General features: G+C 41.9%; 1 protein-coding gene across 3 annotated transcripts in view; it reads right to left on the bottom strand.

The window, feature by feature from the left end:
• ASTN2 (astrotactin 2) overlaps positions 1–18,832 on the bottom strand; it is a 1,055,774-nt gene that overhangs the window by 669,394 nt on the left and 367,548 nt on the right. For all 3 annotated transcript variants that reach the window (XM_063636815.1, XM_063636816.1, XM_055271311.2), the window contains one exon: positions 1,789–1,935. In XM_063636815.1, the coding sequence (XP_063492885.1) occupies positions 1,789–1,935 (147 nt within the window). The remainder of the gene's footprint in view (positions 1–1,788; positions 1,936–18,832) is intronic.

Genomic DNA, 18,832 nt, shown 5'->3' with positions numbered 1-18,832 from the left:
ATATGAACTGATTTGCAGTCCAAGTGAAGAACAAGTAGGGGCTTCTGCACTACGATGAAGTGGGAACAATAAGGATGCATTAAGAGAAGTTTGAGTGTTTCAGAGAATGGTGGTAAATTCCACTTTGTTCTGGTCAAAATATACTGAAGGGATGGTGCTAAGTTCTGAACACTGAAACTTAAACAATGGAGATAAAATCAAATTTCACTGAAGGAAGACTGGCAAATAGAGGGTAAGGATCTCAAAAACATTCAATACATATCAAAATGCAATTTTTTTTTAAAGAATTAATGGTACTAATATGGTGCTATAAGTCAGAAAGTTTATTGCGTCTACAGAGCACTAACCGGAAGGAGGCACAAGGAAACCTTATGAGGTGCTGGAAATATTCTATGATTTTATCTGGGTAGATTCATATGGCATCCTGTTATATGTCCTTATTACAAAAAATTACAGTGAGAAGATACTTTTAGAGGTGATGGCTATGTTTATGGCATTCCTTATGGTGATGATTTCATGGGTATTTACTTATCTTCAAACTCATCGAGACATATACATTTTAAAAAGTGTAAAATGTATACAATTTTTAAAGTGTAAAAAATTCTAAAACTGAAAATTTGTTAAGTTGCACAGTTGCATAGTTAAGGTATGCCTTCTTTATTATTATTATGCCAAACTTCAATACAGCTAAAGACGGTGATGCCATGTGAGAAGTGTTTGAGAAACAGATGCCAACATATCCTGGAATGTGTAAACTGGGACAACTTTTCTGGAGGGCACTTTAGCAATAGATAGCAACCACCTTAATCAGGGTCTTGGACCATGCTTTGCTAATGACTATGGTGGCAACAGTGTCTCATTAATTCAATTTAATTGGGTGAAAAGTAAATGCTAGAATATAAGACACTTGTATATTTACAGGGAATGAGAATATGAATATTATCCAGGACATTCAGGAAATTCCAATAAAACTCATACAGTCTTTCTTGTCATATGATTTTAATTAGCAAATACTCTTTGGGGGACATTTTTATTTTGAAATGGATCCACAATCATAAGTGTCAGTAGGTTCTCTGAAGTAGCTCAATCTTTCTGTATTCACATTTGAATTCTTCCTTTATTTTTTTAAACTTTATCATTGCTAATAGGTTAAAAGCAGTCTTTACTGGATAAAGAAAATGTAGTACACATACACCATGGAATACTATGAAGCCATAAAAAGGAATGAGTTCATGTCCTTTGCAGGGACATGGATAAAACTGGAAACCATCATCCTCAGCAAACTAACACAGGAACAGAAAACCAAACACCACATGTTCTCACTCATAAGTGGGAGTTCAACAATGAGAACACATGGACACAGGGAGGGGAACACCACACACTGGGGCCTGTTGGGGGTTGGGGAGAAACGGGATGGAGAGCATTAGCACAAATACCTGATGCATGTGGGGCTTAAAAGCTAGATGACGGGTTGATAGGTGCAGCAAACCACCATGGCACATCTATACCTATGCAACAAACCTGCATGTTCAGCACATGTATCCCCAAACTTAAAGTAAAAGGAAAAAAAAATAAAAATAAAAAAATAAAAGCAGTCTTTAATTTAATTCAAATAATCCAGACTACAAAGGATAAGATCCTCTTCCAAGGTCTTTAGATGCTCCTTTTTTTCCCCCTGTAATATATGTAATAGTAATTCTAAGGTTGGGCCATACACAGAAGCCTTTGACCAGCCAGGGGTGCAACGTGCTGAGTGGGTGTGGAGCATCTGCAATGCTCGGCTCTTACCATCTGCTATGAAGTGCTCGGGCACATGCAGAGTCACCTTCACGGTGAGTGGACAAGACATCTGGCTGCCACACACCATGGCCAGGATGCAGGAACTCACAGCAATCAGTGTCAGGGCTGTCTTGTTCACTGGGCTTTTCAGCAAACCTGGTAACAAGAACACACACAAAGACACAAAATTCCATGAGGTGAGGAAATGGGAGTGGCATCAAGTTAGGGAATTCTATTATTTTCCAGTTGGGAATCTGAAAAAAGAAAAGAAAAGAAAGAAACATGCTTTCTAACCTTCGTGCCTGCTATGACACCTCGGTGGGCCCTCTTTGGGCCTTGGTTAAACACTCTGCAAAATGGGCTTCTTATGATTCTTTTGGGTAAACATAAAAGAAACAGGCTTCCTGAAACTCATGGCAATTTTCACTCCTCCCTTCCCAATTCGGTTGGTCATTCTTGATAACAATTAGACGATCTTACGCCCCCCATTCTCCTCAGAGGCAAGTGAGAAGATACCATGCTGTTAAATTCAGTAGAGTCTAGTGAAATAAGCATGGGCTTTGGAATTAGATCATTCTGGGTTCAAATTTGGGCTTTGGCCCTCATTGGCTATGTGATCTCCATTTTCCAAACCTCAGTTTCTTTCTTTCTTTTTCTTTTTTGTTTGAGGTGGAGTCTCGCTTTGTCGCCCAGGTTAGAGTGCAGTGGCACGATCTCGGCTCACTGCAACCTCCGCCACATGGGTTCAAGCAATTCTCCTGCTTTAGCTTCCTGAGTAGCTGGGATTACAGGCACCCAGCACCAAGCCCAGCCAATTTTTGTATTTTTAGTAGAGACGGGTTTTCACCATGTTGGCCAGGCTGGTCTGGAACTCCTGACCTCAGGTGATCCACTCGCCTCGGCCTCCCAAAGTGCTGGGATTACAGGCATAAGCCACCACGCCTGGCCACCACCTCAGTTTCTTTATATGTAACAGAAAGATAATAAATACCTCACAGGATTCTTGTGACAATTACACACCATGATTTGTATATAATGCCTGTCATTTAGAAGAGTTTCACGGTTAGAAGCTGATCAGTTCAAATGAATTTCACAAGCCTTTACTGAGCAGCTACTATGTGAGACACATACAGAGCAGAAGAATAATCTCTCCTCTTCAGGAGTTTATAGGCTAGGGGGAAAAGTCAAGCTTATCCATAGCTAATTAGATTCTAAGACAAATTGTGTTATGACCTAGAAGAGAGGGCAGAGAGTAGGGAGGGTAGTTTTGCCTCTGAAAATTAAAGACAATTTTATGGATATAATAGGAAAAGTAGACTGGATCTGCATAGCTAGAGGACACTGGGCCAACAAAGAAATTCTATGGAGGCTGTCTTGAGTCCCCGTTTGTTTCTCATTCTTTAGGCTTTGTTCTTCAAGGTTTTGCTTACCAGTTTTAGAGCAACGCCTCCCCAATTTTTTTTTTTTACCGCTAGGCTCTTCTTTTAAGCAAACCTTGTCTCTCACCTCCTGGATATCTTTCTGTGGCTATCCCATTAGCATGTCAAATATATTAATAACACGTTCAAAACAGGGTACATTATCTTCTCCTTAAAGCCTCCTCCTCCTGGGATCCTCAGCTTATTGAAAGCACTGCCATTTAGACTGGCCAGAAACTGAGATGTCACCTTTGAGTTTCTGTCTTCCTCCTTTGCAGCATCTGAACAGTTGTGTAGTCCTATTTATTCTATGTTCTCAGCATTTTCACCTCATTCCCTTCATCTCTTCTATTGTCTGTTTGCTTGTGGGATAAGGGAGGTGCACGCATATCTGTTCACTGCACTCCCTGCTGAAACCTCTCAAGCTGTTTTACAGCATCCGGTCGCAGGATGTGATCCATATTCATTAGACTGGCACCCAAGGCCTTTCGTGAAGACTCCCAACACTCATACCTCCTGTGCTCTGGCCCAAAGACTAGCAGGGCTGAATTACTGCAGTGCTCCTACCATTAACACTCTTCACCACGTTAACATTAGTGCAGGTGTTGTTCCTTTTGGATAGAAATCCACTTGTTTCCTTGTCACTCCATCACTCTTTGAGACTCACCATATATAAAGATTTCGTATGCTCTTGGTAGATAAACTACCCATATTCATTGTGTTTCCCCTCATACCTTATTGCAAACACTAGAGTCTAGTAAATAGACAGCCAACTCCTTGAAGGCAAGTAGCATCTTTTGCTCACCATATGTCCCAGTGAACACAGTGACTGGCTCATTGCAGAATCTCAGTAAGTGCATGATGACTCCCATAAATGACAGTAACAATATTAGCAACCAACATAACATAGAGGCTGACCAATCAAAAAGCATGTTAGCCAACATCCAACACTGGCCATACAACAGAACATCGGCTATTGTTCTGTTGTAACATTGGATTACAACAGAACAAGAACACTTACAACAGCCCATTGGGGTATTGCCTGTATGGAAATCTATTTTTCTTAATAAACAGTGACCTGCTTGAGGGAGAAGATCCCACCTTCATCATCTTTGTGTTTCTTATGCCAAAATCACCACCTGGAACCCAGAAGTTACTTAATTTAAGAACAAGACCTTTGTCTTTTTTCTCAGTCCTAGGACAATGCACGGCTTATGGTAGGAACTATACATGAGATTGTGGTTATTGTAGTTATAGAATAAATGTGAAATAGAAGAGTAAATTAAATTAAGTAAAAAGATGATTTCAGTGTCCAAAGATGGGGAATCTCTAAAACCTAAACTAACTACAGAGAAAAATGAACATGTTTTATCTCTTATTTGAGTGCTGCAAGAAGTTGTTTCATACGTATTTCATACATATTTATAATAGATATTTATAAATATAAATAAAATATTTATAGTATAAATCTTTTAGCAGCTAAATGGCATAAACAATCTAACATCAACGTTATCTACTAAAAAGAATATGGACTAGGGGTTGGCACCTTGCGTAGACCTCACCTTAAAACGTCAACCTATTACTCCGGCCTAATCATTTAGCAAAACCCCCACAATAACACTTAACAGCAGCATTGGAGGTTTTTTTTTGTTGTTTTGTGTTTGTTTGTTCGTTTTTGTTTGTTTGCTTGTTTGTTTTGAGATGGAGTCTCCCTTTATGCCCAGGCTGGAGTGCGGTGGCGCAATCTCAGCTCATTGCAACCTCCGCCTCCTGGATTCAAGCAATTCTCCTGCCTCAGCCTCCCAAGTAGCAGGGTTACAGGCACACGCCACCACACCCAGCTAATTTTTGTATTTTTAGTAGAGACACTGTTTCACCATGTTGGCCAGGCTGGTCTTGAACTCCTGACCTCAGGTGATCCACCGACCTCAGCCTCCCAAAGTGCTAGAATTACAGGCATGAGCCACCAGGCCTGGCCAGCACTGAGTTTTTTATCTAGATTTTATGGAGTCTACTCTGGGGGAAAAAATATGTAATGATGAGTCTAGCAGGAATAAATTCTTGGGAAGATGAGACAGGTCCAGAGGACAAGATGTGAAAGGTAGTGAGAGGCCCCTGGCATTTGGGAACGGACACTCTGGGCAGTGAGTCATGGATAACAGCACCCTGTGGATCCCTTAGAAGGCATATCTCATTCCTGGCCCACACAGCAGCAACCAGCCTATGTGGCCAAGAACTTTCTTTCACTAATTAACAAAATACCAGAAATACACTACCCAGGCTCCACAGGGCTAATTTTTGGTCTGGGGAAAGAAGGCTGAGGGGCGCAAGTAGAATTGCTCATACTCTCTCCCTGGGCCCTGCTGGACTAAATTGTGTCTTCTATGTCGTTTAAAACATCACAGTAACCCAGGGTCTTTAAGAGTCAACATGATGGCTGGGCGCAGTGGCTCATGCCTGTAATTCCAGCACTTTGGGAGGCCAAGGCGGGCAGATCACCTGAGATCAGGAGTTTGAGACCAGCCTGACCAACATGGTGAAACTCCATCTCTACTAAAAATACAAAAATGAGCCGGCCATGGTGGCAGGTGCCTGGAGTCCCAGCTACTCCAGAGGCTGAGGCATGAGAATTGCTTGACCCTGGGAGATGGAGGTTGCAGTGAGCTGAGATTGCACCATTGCACTCCAGCTTGGGCCACAGAGCAAGACTCTGTCTCAAAAAAAAAAAAAAAAAGAAAGAAAGAAAAAAAAAAGAGTCAACATGGGAAGTAAATTCACATTAGTTTATTGGCTCTTAGTTTTTTCACCTAGAAAATAGTAACACGACTTAGCTGTCAGGGGTGTTGTAAGAAGGAAATGAGTCAATACATGTCTAATGCCAAGCAAAGTTTTTGGCACATAGTAGGCCCTCGGTAAATAATTTCCAAAAGAAATAGTGGCATTTGTCTCATCATTGATGACAGAAACTAGGACTCACCTATTTGTCCAACACATTCTCAGAACATATTAGGAACTCAATTATTCTTATAGAAGCAGAAGACAAAAAGAGCAAAAAGTGTAGAGAAGGACATAAGAAGGAGAAAGTGGGAGTTGGGGTGAGAATGAACAGCATTGTGGGACCCCATTTACTCGGCGAATGCCTGAATCACCACAGTTGTTTCCAAAGTCTAGGAGGATGAAAGCATACAGGTCAAGCCTTCACTAAGCCAGATGCCCATGGAGCAGCCGGGGCGGGGTGGGGGGGGGGCGGGGAGTTGCCATGGCAACTGGACCTGGCAGAAACTTCACAGTGGGACTCAAACCAAGGTAACTTCCTAAGAGTTCCTGGCTCAGGGAGGTGAGCATTGCATTTAGTAAGTAAGGGTTGTAGACAGCCATGAGGTGGAAACTATCTCTCCCTTAATACTCACCCCCTCCCAAAGCAGGCTCCTTACTGCACTGCTGTTGTAAGACGCAGAGACAGAAAAGGGAACCTCCACTTGCTGAGCGATAACTATGATCCAGGCACTGTGCCTAGCACTTATCCTTCTCTCCATCCATCCATTCATTTACCAATCCAGCTGATTTTTATTGAACATCAAATCTTTTGAGGCACACTGGTCTGGGCATGGGGAAAATAATACTAAACAAAACAGCCAAAGGTCTTGAAGCTTACATGTTAGTGGCAAAGAATTACCTCATTGAATCCTCTCAGCAAAGTGTCTCCATCATTTCCATTTTACAGAGAGCAGAAGTGTGGAGCAATTAAATGACTTGTGTAAGGATCACCCAATTTTGTATGTTACAGAGACTGGATGAGAACTAGTCCTGTTCCAGCCTTTCCCCTGTATCACTACAACTTCTCACTTCATCATGGAATAAGGTCCCAGGATACCCTTATGTAGAAAGTGTGGCCTCTGGGGCCTAGGCATATCTATGTTCAAATCCTGGCTTACCCACAAAATCTCTGTGTGACACTTGCCAACTGATCCATAAGTCTAATAAGAAAAAAGTATTTCCATCTGAAAAATGGGAACAGTGGTATTTTTTCAGAGCTGATGTGAGGACAAAATAAGATATCACATGTAATTAGAAAAAAAACAAAAACAAAACAAAACAAAACAAAAACGAGCTAAATAAATGATAGCTGCAGATCATATTGCCTGAGTATTTTTTTTTTTCCAGAAGGCTGAGGTCACAGTTCTCCCTGGTTCACATCCCCATTTACAGTTCCTTCCCCATTACTTGCAGGAGAATAAGCTGTGCTGTAGGACTAGCATTCCACCAGGGCATATTGATTGCTGGGACTGGAAAAAGTTAATAATCTAATTTTCCTTCAATTTTCCCTCCCTCTTACACCTCAGCTCCTCTCATGGCAGCAGAGAATGGCATAAAATGCATTGCTTGAGAAATTCGACCGGAAATAACTCAGTGTTGTTGATCCACACATTGCCTATAATTTGGGGTTTGATTGATTCTTGCTTTGGAAATGCCAGGTTGAGAGGAGAAAATCAAATTTAAGTTAAATTTGGAATTGAATCAATCACATTTTATAATGAAAAAATAGATCTAACCCCATCAGACCCTTGTGTGTGGAAAACTTAAAGCTGGTACACTCCCATTGACTTCCTCCTGAGATCCCCAAAGCATGAGAGACCAGGTCCTAGGCTGAGAAGTAATTTATTTCTTAAAGTGGCAAATGGTGTTGTGGTGGGAGAAAGGGATTCTAGAAACTGGAGACATTAGGGTGAAGAAGCCCAGCAGATAGAAAGGCCACTTAGGATGGGGAAAGAAGCTGGGCTTCTTTGTATGTATGTATGTATGTATATATGTAGTCTCACTCTGTCACCCAGGCTGGAGTGCAGTGGTGTGATCTTGGCTCACTGCAACATCTGCCTCCCAGGTTCAAGCAATTCTCCTGTCTCAGCCTCCCAAGTAGCTGGGACTATAGGCAAACGCCACCACACCTGGCTAATTTTTGTATTTTTAGTAGAGAGAGGGTTTCACCATGTTGGCCAGGCTAGTCTTGAACTCCTGACCTCAGGTGATCTGCCTGCCTCAGCCTCCCAAAGTTCTGGGATTACAGGTATGAGCCACCGTGCCAGGACTGAGCTTTAGTTTTAGATGTGGATATCTAAATCCAAAGTCTTCCATTTGATACCTGCCTATGTTCTGGCAAGTGATGTAAGCTCTCAGAGCTTCAGTTTTCCTAATCTAAAAAAGGGGAGTGATAATCCCTAACTGATAAAGAAGCCGTGTGTATTAAATAGGAGATCATAATTACAGCACTAAGCACCATGTCTGACACATACTTAGGGCTCCGTAAGCTCTCAGTATATTTCCTTTCATCTCATTTCCTTTAAACCTCCCTTTCTAACACTTGGCACCTATATGGGCATCAGCAGGATATGTGATACTGTTGCTCATGCTGAAATCCTAACTTTCACACTTAGCCGCTGGCCCCCGTGGACAAGTCATGTCACACCTGAGACTCAATGCCTTTAATTGGGAATTAGTTCATCCAATAAATAGCTATTTAAGGTACAAGTACTATATGCCAGACCTCATATTTTATGCTCTCCTATTTCCAGTGCCTATAGCATGACTGAATATAGTAGGTGCTCAATAAACATCTATTGAATGAATGAATGAGTGAATGCTTAAATGTTGCTTCCCTTCCTACCAACAGATGTCAGTATTGGAATGCTGCTATTGGTATTTTTTTCTAGCAAATTGATTCACTCACTTTTCCTGGCAAGGTTTGGTTCCTGCCTGGTCAGAAATCATACAAAAACAGCCTTGCAGAGGCCGCCAATCTGCCTGCATATCCGGGTGACCACTGTAGATTGCTGAGTGCCTCATTAACCTCACTGAGTGCCCCATGGGATTCCCACAGCACCTGAGCTCTGGTGTCTCTGCTTCTCTGCCGTATTTCTGGAAACCGAAATCGGGACACGTCATCTGACAAGTGCAAGTGTCATGCTGGAGGCAGAAAGAAAGAATATTTTTAACTGGGGCTTTCTCAGAAACTGTAGGGCATATGGCCCCATATCCTCAGCCTGTCTCCTATATCAGGGCTTTCCATGCACTGCTTTAGTGTGATGTCTCAATATGGGGCATATTTTCCTTTATCTTGCACACCTGGGTCCTTGTCTCTCCCCATCTTTCCCTCTCTATCTCCGTCATGAACTAATCTCTTGTGCTCTCTGACTATGGCACTCTCAAATCTATGGTATCCTTTAAACAATATGTTATTTCCCCAATATCTTATCATCCATAAATTTGTCCTTAATAAGATCTGGGCAAGTGTTCATCCACTCTTATTTTCACACTTCCAGAGAAAGATAACTCAACCCCTACTAAGCATCAGTTCTATTCTCAGATAGTTTAATGTCTAAACAGCTTTGAATCTCACTCTATGAGTGAACTTCTGCTGTCCAAATTAAATAGGATATATTTAATATCTCCTTCCCAGGGCAGCTATTTTGTTAAAGGTGGAAATTAGGTTGCCTTGAGCTTTCTTTCTTCAAACCAAACATGAATAGGTTTATTTTGTTTCTCTAAAGTCATATTTTGAGTCCTTTTATTATACTTTGTGTAGATTTGTTTTGCTTAAGATGACTTTCTTAGTAAAGGATGCCATAATTATTATTATTATTATCATCATCATCACTACCACTATCACTGGTAACATAGACACTAACTTAGGTGCCAGACAAGAGAACTAAATTTTTTCATGCAGTATCTCATCTAATCTTTACAGAAACTTCATGAGATGGCTTCTATTATCACTCACATTTTTTGCTATGAGGAAACTGAGGCCATCACTTGCCAAAGAACATGCAGCTCAAAGGTAATAGAGCTGAAATGAAAAACCATTTGATGTCAAGGTCAAAGCTCTTAACCATCATCCTTCACAATATCTCTATCAACCTGCCAGATGTAGCCTGGGCAGAGCAGAAGCAACAAATTTAACTGCTGAGCTGCTAACCAACTTTAGCTTGCCCTGTGGACCTGTGATGACTCTAGGTGAATTTGTTGTGGCCTCATTGTCCCACCTGATACTGACCACATGTCTTCAAGAGAACCTCTCCCCATCACAAGGAGGAAATGTAAAATGATGGAAGAAAATGAGAAGGGCTGTTGCTCCTCCTTTCTCAGCCCTGGAACATACTATGGGCCTGAAGCAGCTCACTGTGCTACTTGGAGCCAAATGATTATTGACAAAGCCACTGGGGAACACCTTTGGCTAGCTCTGCTCCTGGGACAAAGACCGTTTCTATAGTGCAGGCCTAGATTGTGGCTGCCTGGTGAAGTTAAAGCCCCTGGCAGCAGACATGGAATGGGGCTACAAACAGCTGGCTATTTGAATTTCTCTGTGGCAACTGCAGGTAGCTGGGCCTGCAAGTGTAAAGGTCACTACAAGGTGTTGACAACGGTGTTAGAGATGAAGATGATGAAGATGGTACCATATTATTTTAGCTTTTATTAGGTTACGGATTATTCTCAAATATCTCATTACCTCTTCAAAATCCTATGTAGTTGGCATTGCTGTTATCCCCAATAGACAAATGAGAAGTGACAGTTTTAAAGGTGAACTCAGGTTCAAACAACAGAAGAATAATGGGCCTATAAGCCATGTCTCCTGACTCACAGCTGAGTGATCTTTTCATGTCACTATGTTGCTAGTGTGCAGCCTAAGTCCCACTAGCTGGATACGAAAACAGAAATAGAATCTGTGCACTCTGATGCTTCATCCATTGCTTTTTTTTTTTTTTTTTTGAGACGGAGTCTTGCTCTGTTGCCCTGGCTGGAGTGGAGTGCAATGGTGCAATCTCAGCACACTGCAACCTCTACCTCCCAGGCTCAAGCGATTCTCCTCCCTCAGCCTCCCGAGTAGCTGGGATTATAGGCATGCACCACCGTGCACAGTTAATTTTTACATTTTTAGTAGAGATGGAGTTTCACCGTGTTGCCCAGGCTGGTTATTGCTCTTATAAATGTATCCAAATGCCTCAAAGAGCTAGTGTAGTATTTCCCACAAAACCAGATGTATCTTGAAAAGAAAATATTTCTATGTTCACAAAATTTTGAGACATGCTATATTCTGTATGCCCCTCTTAAAGTGCCCCAAGTATATATCTGGTATTAAAACCTCTAAAAGTCTTTGCATTACATTCTGTTTAGCAGGATTCAGCTGAATATTTCCCTAAAGTATTAAGACATTGCAGAACCACCATTCTGTGGAACAAAGTATGGAAACAATGATCTAGTTTAATAATTTACACAAAGGTTGTAAATAATATTAGCAGATCCCAATAATTAACTGGTGCCCTTATGCCAGGCATTGTGTTAAAGATTGTATGTACATTATCCTATTTAAACTTCTCAACTACCTTGTAAGGCAGGGGTTACCCTTCATTTACAAATAGGAAAATCAGATTTAACTGGTTACTGGGAAGAGGAAGAGGAAGGTTTTCATGGTCAGTCTGGTCTGAAACCAATGTCTGTATCCTTCTTCTTCCCAAGTGTTAGAAGAAAACAGAATTTTAAAGTCACAGAAAATACGTGCAAAGAAGGAAAAAGGCAGGCACAACAGACCAGTTCAGGAGGCTAAAGACTATTCAACGTATATTTAGCAGGCTGACGAAATGCATTAGTAGAAGGAAAAAGATGCTGTACTCAATAGATTAAATTGCAGTGTGTAGATGAGAAATAGCAGAGAAGATAATTCAAAGAGCTAAAGCTCTAGAATGGCTCAGAAAAAAAAATGAGAAAGAAGGAGAAAGGAAAGGTGGTGGGGGGTTTCCAATTCATAGGTGACTATCAATCGACTGGTGCTGACTTACCCAAAACATTAATTTTTAAGATACTGTTGTCTCATCCCTATATTAGCCCTGTTAGTCTACAGGCTGTTTAGATGCACCACCACATTCAGCCCACACCACCGATGACTTGGAGGGTGGCAAAGAAGAGCTAAGGCCAAACAGTGAGTGCTGAGGAACAGAGCAAAAGAGCAGCCACGGTTTCCATGGCTACCAAGGACAATGGGGACCAGTCACCTCCCATTTCCATGAAAGGTTCATTTCTAGCTCCTTTGAAAGTCACTGTTCCATTATCTTAGAAGATGTCAGTGGACTTTGGCCCACACTTTGTGAAAATAGGAGCAGGAGAATAACATTGATTGTGTGTTTAGTATTTACTAGGCCTCCTGTGATGGCCTAGTAAATACTGAATACACAACCAATGTTATTCCCCTACTCCTGCTTCCTCCCCTGCTCCCAGCTTCCATGACAATGTTCCTTTACCTACAGAACTTTCTTTATCCCAAAAGCCCACCGTAAGCACCAGACAAAGCTATCCTTACTTGACACTGGGGGAAATGGAAGCTCAAAGGGTTTAATTGACTAGTAAGGAACAGAGCTACAATATGAACCAAGACCTATTGACTTAGATACTCAAAGTTCCTTAAAAGCTTCCTCAGCTGATCCTGACCCTGTGAATGTGTAGTGTCTAATGGTGGTCACACTGCTTCTAAAAATAGGGGGCATTTTTAAATCTCTGTGCTCCCTCCTCCTCACCTCTTTTTCCTGACAGTGACACTGTGTCATATTCCTAAGAAATAATAGAAATGAGGCTTTTGCTGATGGCCCATAAACCCCCTACTGCAGTTAGATTTGCCTGTCTCTTTCCTTGTGACAGGTCACATGCATTCGCCTCCCCCATATGTTGTCCTTTCTACTTTTCCAACATATCTAAGAAGACCAACATTCAAGATCAAAGAGAACTCCCATCTCATAGAAGTCTGCCTTCACCATTGCAACTCACAAGAACCCAATATTTCTCTTAACTCCTATCTCATATATTATCTGTTCTAATTTGAGCCACAAGACCTCAGAATGGCAAGGAACTAAAAGAGATTTAACCACAGCAAGTCACACAATGCATTGTTGTGTGACTCCCTCTATAATCATTCAGCCTGCATTGGAGTGTCACCTAAACTTAGAGCTTATTAACTAAAAAAAAATAATGATGATGATGATAAGCTTTTCTCTTTTTTTGAGCACTTACTATGCAGGATACATTGTGTTAAATATTTTACAGATATTATTTTATTTGATTAATCATAAAAGCTTGTTAGTTCCTAGTTTTGCAAATCAAAAAAATTGACTCTAACTCAGAGTTAGAAAGCTATTGAGTGGCAAACCAGGATTCAAATCCAGATCTGGATATCAGAGCTCCTAACAGTATTACTATGTAGTCTCTCTTCCCTGGTAACAATCAGCATAAGAACTACATCAATGCCAAATGAAAATCTACTCCTACAACTATAAACAGCTGAACATATTCCTACCCTCAAGAGTTCCAAAAACTGGCCCCCACCCCTTGTCTCTGAGGTACCCCTTTGGTTCTAAAAATGGAAAATATGTTGCCCATTATTCAAAGACAGATTCTGTCATTTGACTCCCACATGAGGAAAATAGACATGGAGCCAGCAAAAACAGAGCTGGAAGAATCCCTTTAGATTAGTTGGCCTAATCCATCATGCTGAAGGTTAGGAAGAGGGCAGGAGGACAGCCTTGCTCACAGTCAGACTGCCCAGAGCCAGTCCTGGGTTCCATCCACCCCAGCTTCCATGACAATGTTCACCATTTGGGGTAGTTGTTGCTGTTGTTGTTTCCTACCTTAACCAATACCTCCTGTAACAAAGAGGTATTGGTATAAAAATAAACCATACCCAAACATTCCCACAACATGACCTTAATAAGCTCGTGCACAGTAGATTATGGCAGAGAAAAGAAATTTGACTTTAGAATTAGAGAAACTTAGTTTCAAATCTCAGCTCTGTCATGTTTTGGTTGACCTTCAGTAAGTCTCATTTTCTTCATCTGTAAAATGGGAATAACATCTACTCCACAGCATCATTAGAAAGATTAAATAGCGGCCAGGCATGGTGGCTCATGCCTGTAATCCCAGCACTTTGGGAGGCTGAGGCAGGCGGATCATGAGGTCAGGAGATTGAGACCATCCTGGCTAACGTGGTGAAACCCCGTCTTTAGTAAAAATACAAAATATTAGCCAGGTGTGGTGGTGGGTGCCTGTAGTCCCAGCCTCCCAGGAGCCTGAGGCGGGGCTTGCAGTGAGCTGCGATCGCACCACTGCACTCCAGCCTGGGCGAGAGAGAGACTCCATCTCAAAAAAAAAAAAAAAAAAGAAAAAGAAAAAGAAAGATTAAATAATTAAATAGCATGACATGCGCTGCATAGCAGAAGCTCAGTGAATAGTAAATTTCATCATCATCATCATCAACAAATTTAAGACCAATACATATAAATTCTGATGTTTGCACTCAAGAGACCACTTACAAAAATTCAGGATGGGTCAGAAATGGGAGACAGACCATGTAGACTGGAGGATAGTGAGTTTACAGTAAGAAATGGTCCAAACACATGCAGAGCACCTACTACATGCGAAGCCTCTGCTGGGTTTTTGCACCTATTATTTACATTGTTTCTCATAGCAACCTTTAGGTCTTCATTTTATAAATCAGAAAACGAGCTCAGGGAAGAGAAGTGCTTTGCTCAAGGTCATACATCTAGTAAGATGTAGAGCTGGTCATGCAATTCAAAATTGTGTGATGTTCTAAACAGAATATAGACAGGTGATCCATGTTCCAAAGAGAATAACCAGGTTTGGACTGGGTATCATGCCAGGAGAGGACACCAGATGAAGGATTTGGGGATTTTAGCTTTGAAGCAAGAAAGGCTCAGTCAGAGAGGCCTCTTGATAGGGTTGTCTTCAAAGACATCCAAATAGAGAAAGAGAAAAAGGAAACATATATTCTATATGAAAAGCTATTGTGTACCAAGCCACAAAACCTAGGCACTTGATGTGCACTCTTTCACTTGCTCCTTAAAACAATCCTCTGTGTAGGTAGTGGATTGTGCATGGTGACTCAAGCCTGCAATCCCAGTGCTTTGTGAGGCCGAGGCAGGAAGATCGTTAGAGGTCAGGAGTTTGAGACTAGTCTGGGCAACATAGCAAGAACCCATCTCTACATAAAACTTAAAAACCAGCTGGATGTGGTGGTGCATACCTGTAGTCCCAGCTACTCAGGAGGCTGAGGTAGGAAGATCGCTTGAGCCCAGGAGTTTGAGGCTGCAGTACGCTATGATCGTGCCACTGTACTCCAGCCTGGGTGATAGAGACCCTGTCTCTTGAAAAAAAAAAAAAAAAATAATGATCTTATGCTCATTTTAGAAAAGAGAAAAATGAAGCCTGGGGAGAGCAGACACTTGGTTCAAGTTGCACAAGCCATCAGGAGCACTGGATTCAAGCCAGGTCTGTTTCACCCCAGCAACATCCTGGCTCTTCTCAGTTCTTACTGGAGCTTGTTGACCATCAAGGGCCCTTGCAGGTTTAAGCAACTCTAAAGAGGTCTGGCCTAAGGAAGCAGGACCCAAGGTTCTTGCTCAGTACCCAAACCCTCACTCTGGTAAAGAAAAGAATTGGGGCCTTCCAGGCAACAGAAGACTCTGTCCTTTCCTGGATGTAGAGGTTCAGATGCAAACCACCTGGAGATTTTATTAGAATAAACACACCCATCTCCAGATCCTTAAATCAAAGGGTCTTTTATTTTTTATTTTTGCTTTCTGATCTATTGCCTACTCTTTAGACCCCTAACATTTTAGCAAAACCATGTATGCATTGTGTTTAAATAGTCTTCTGGAGATAAATAGCTTTGCCTTTAGAGGGGGAATATAAGAGAGGATAAAAGAAGAAAAAAAAACAAAAGAGGAAAAAATGTTCTGTGAAGCCTTTTTGCTCAAACACATTTCCACATGGAGATCTCCACCCATTTCAGGCTGGCACTCTGGTCTAAACATTTCAAGCCTGCTGGTTTAAATATGTCACTTCCAAAAGAACAATGGCAGTCTTAGCCCAAGGGCCATTCTAGACCCACTTTCTGTCTTGGTTTTTAGTGTCAAGGAAGTGCCTGAAGGCTGTGCTAAGAGGACTATCTATTCTGGGAGTCTGAAGCCCAAACTTGAATATAGGCTCTGTCATTACTCAATGTGCCACCTGGAGCAAATCCCTTCCCCTGGCTGGACTTCTGTCTCCTGTTTATAATAGGAAGAAATCCATTCATTCAACAAATATATATTAAGGACCCACTCTGCTGTGAGCTGGGGATACAGAGGTCAGAGCCATTAAATGTTTCAATGTCCAGTGAGGTAGTGGGCCAATAAACAGAGGTAGCAGAGATCAGTGCAGAGTAGCAAATCCATAATCCAGATTCGGGGGTCATAGAATGATTACCAAGAGCTGAAGCTTGTAATGTATGTAAGAGTTAGCTCATGGGCAAAATGGGGAATGTACAGTTCAGCAGAAGGAAACAGCAGGGCACTGTACATAGACTGGAGTGATGGGAATTTCAGGTACATGCTGTGCAGTGTGGGCAGAAGAAGCCAGAGAGATAGGTAGAAAACAGCTCATAAAATGTCATAGTTCATTGCAAGGAAAGTGGACTTCCTCCTAGATCAGTGGTCCTCAACCTTTTTGGCACCAGGGACCAGTTTCATGGAAGACAATTTTTCCATGGACTGCAGGAGGTGGGGGAGTATGATTTCAGAATGAAACTGTTACACCTCAGATCATCAAGTATTAGTTAGATTGTCATAAGGAGCACAACCTAGACCCCTGGCATGCACAGGTTACAATAGGGTTGGTGCTCCTATGAGAATCTAATGCTGCAGCTGATCTGAAAGGAGGCAGAGCTTAGGCTGTATTGCTCATTTGCCCACCGCTCACCTCCTGCTGTGTGGCCAGGTTCCTAACAGGCTGCTGACCAGTACCAGTCCACAGCTTGGGGGACCCCTGTCCTAGATGATATCTCCAGTCCTTTCAGGCCAGCCCTACCAGCACTGTGCAAACCTGAAACACATCTTCATTCATTTACTTTGACAACAAAAATGTAAGTAAGTACCTAAAAGTGCCAGACATTGTGTTTGGTGCTGGGGATATATAGCAGGTACTTCATAATCCCAAAGCATGAACCATTAGGTATATCAAGATCTGAAGACTGGGCCAGGTGTAGTGGCTCATGCCTGTAATCCCCACACTTTGAGAGACCGTGATGAGAGGACCACTTGAGCCCAGGAATTTCAGATCAGCCTGAGCAACATAGTAACACACATATTTTATTTAACATGCAGAATATATTTACTCTCTATATTTAGAAAACCTAAAAAAAGATCTGAAGACCTACGAAAGATGGGATCTACAATATCTACCTCCAGAATGGAGGACAAAGAAAGAAATATTGTTGGGCAAAGGCAGTCTATATGAATATCAGAGGATATTTACATGAGAGGAGGCTGAAGAACATCCTGGTTAGAATTAGAGAACATGAAACCTGGTGATAAATCAGTCTTTGAGTACATGGACACGAACGAGCACATGTCACCTGAAATGAAAGAAGGATTATATTCGGAGAAAAGGAAAAAGGGCAAAGGGACTGAGGGAGTTAGTTTCCAAATGGTTCCCAGTGGTCTTTGCCTCCTGGTGCCCTTGTCCATGTATAATCCAATCCCCTAGTGACTTGCATCTATCAAATGCAAGAAGGTAAATGTTATGCAATGCCACTTCCAAGGTTGGGTTATGAAAGACTGACTTCCATTTAGCTCACACTCTGTTCGGCTCTTTTTACTTTCTTGCTCTGGTGAAGCCAAATGCCATGCTGAGAGTGGCCCTGTGGTAAGGCCCACATGAGAAGAGCTGAGGATGGCCTCTGGCTCACAGCTCTCAAGGAACACAATCCTGACAACAACCACGTAAGTAAGCTGGGAACAGATCCCTCCCCAGTTGAAGCTTGAGGTGATCGCTACCTTGTTGACAACTTCACTGCAGTCTCCTTCAAAGCCCTGAGCTGGGGGACTGATGATATTGTGCCTGATCGCTGCCCCACAGAAACTATTAGATAATGAATGTTTGTTGTTTTAAATTCCAATTGGAGGGTGATTTCTTACAGAGCAGTAGATAACTACTACCAGGACCTACTTAAATGGATAGCTGAAAGAGGCTGATGAGCCTCCATTCCTAGCAGGATATCAGAAACCTTCAAGTTTAGAAGAGACTTCCATTCATCTAAAAAACATTTCCTGCACACATGGTATGTGCCAGACCCTGGGCAACTCACAGGACTTGCAAAGGAGCCAGGCACAGCTCTGCCTTGAAGGAGCCACAGAGAGACAAGTGAGAAGGTCAGGTGGAGACATCATAATTACACTGTGTCAGGATACATGCTTGGCTGTTTTACTGAAGACTTCACAACCTTAGTAAGAGCTGAGAGAAAAGAGCCACTGAAGTTTGCTTCATAAAATCCAGGTCGGCTTCACAGAGGAGGCAGCAGGCAAGCTGATTCCTTGTGTCTTTACCAAGGCACCTCTCCCTGGAAGCCCCTATGTTCACACATCAACCCTGGACGTTGGTGAAATGAAAGGCTTATGAGCTCTACGATCGGACAAATAAAGTTTGAAACTCAGCTCGATAATTTCTTAACACTGTGAATTTAGGAAGTCAATAAGAAGGAACAGCTAAGAATATGATTAGAGTCGCACAGGGCTAAGAGTAAGCAACAGAGCTATCCATTACTA

The sequence above is a fragment of the Symphalangus syndactylus genome, chromosome 3 (assembly GCF_028878055.3).
Source record: "Symphalangus syndactylus isolate Jambi chromosome 3, NHGRI_mSymSyn1-v2.1_pri, whole genome shotgun sequence".
NCBI lineage: Eukaryota > Metazoa > Chordata > Mammalia > Primates > Hylobatidae > Symphalangus > Symphalangus syndactylus.
The sequence above is the reverse complement of the archived record's forward strand: the minus strand, read 5'-3'. Positions and strand labels throughout refer to the sequence as shown.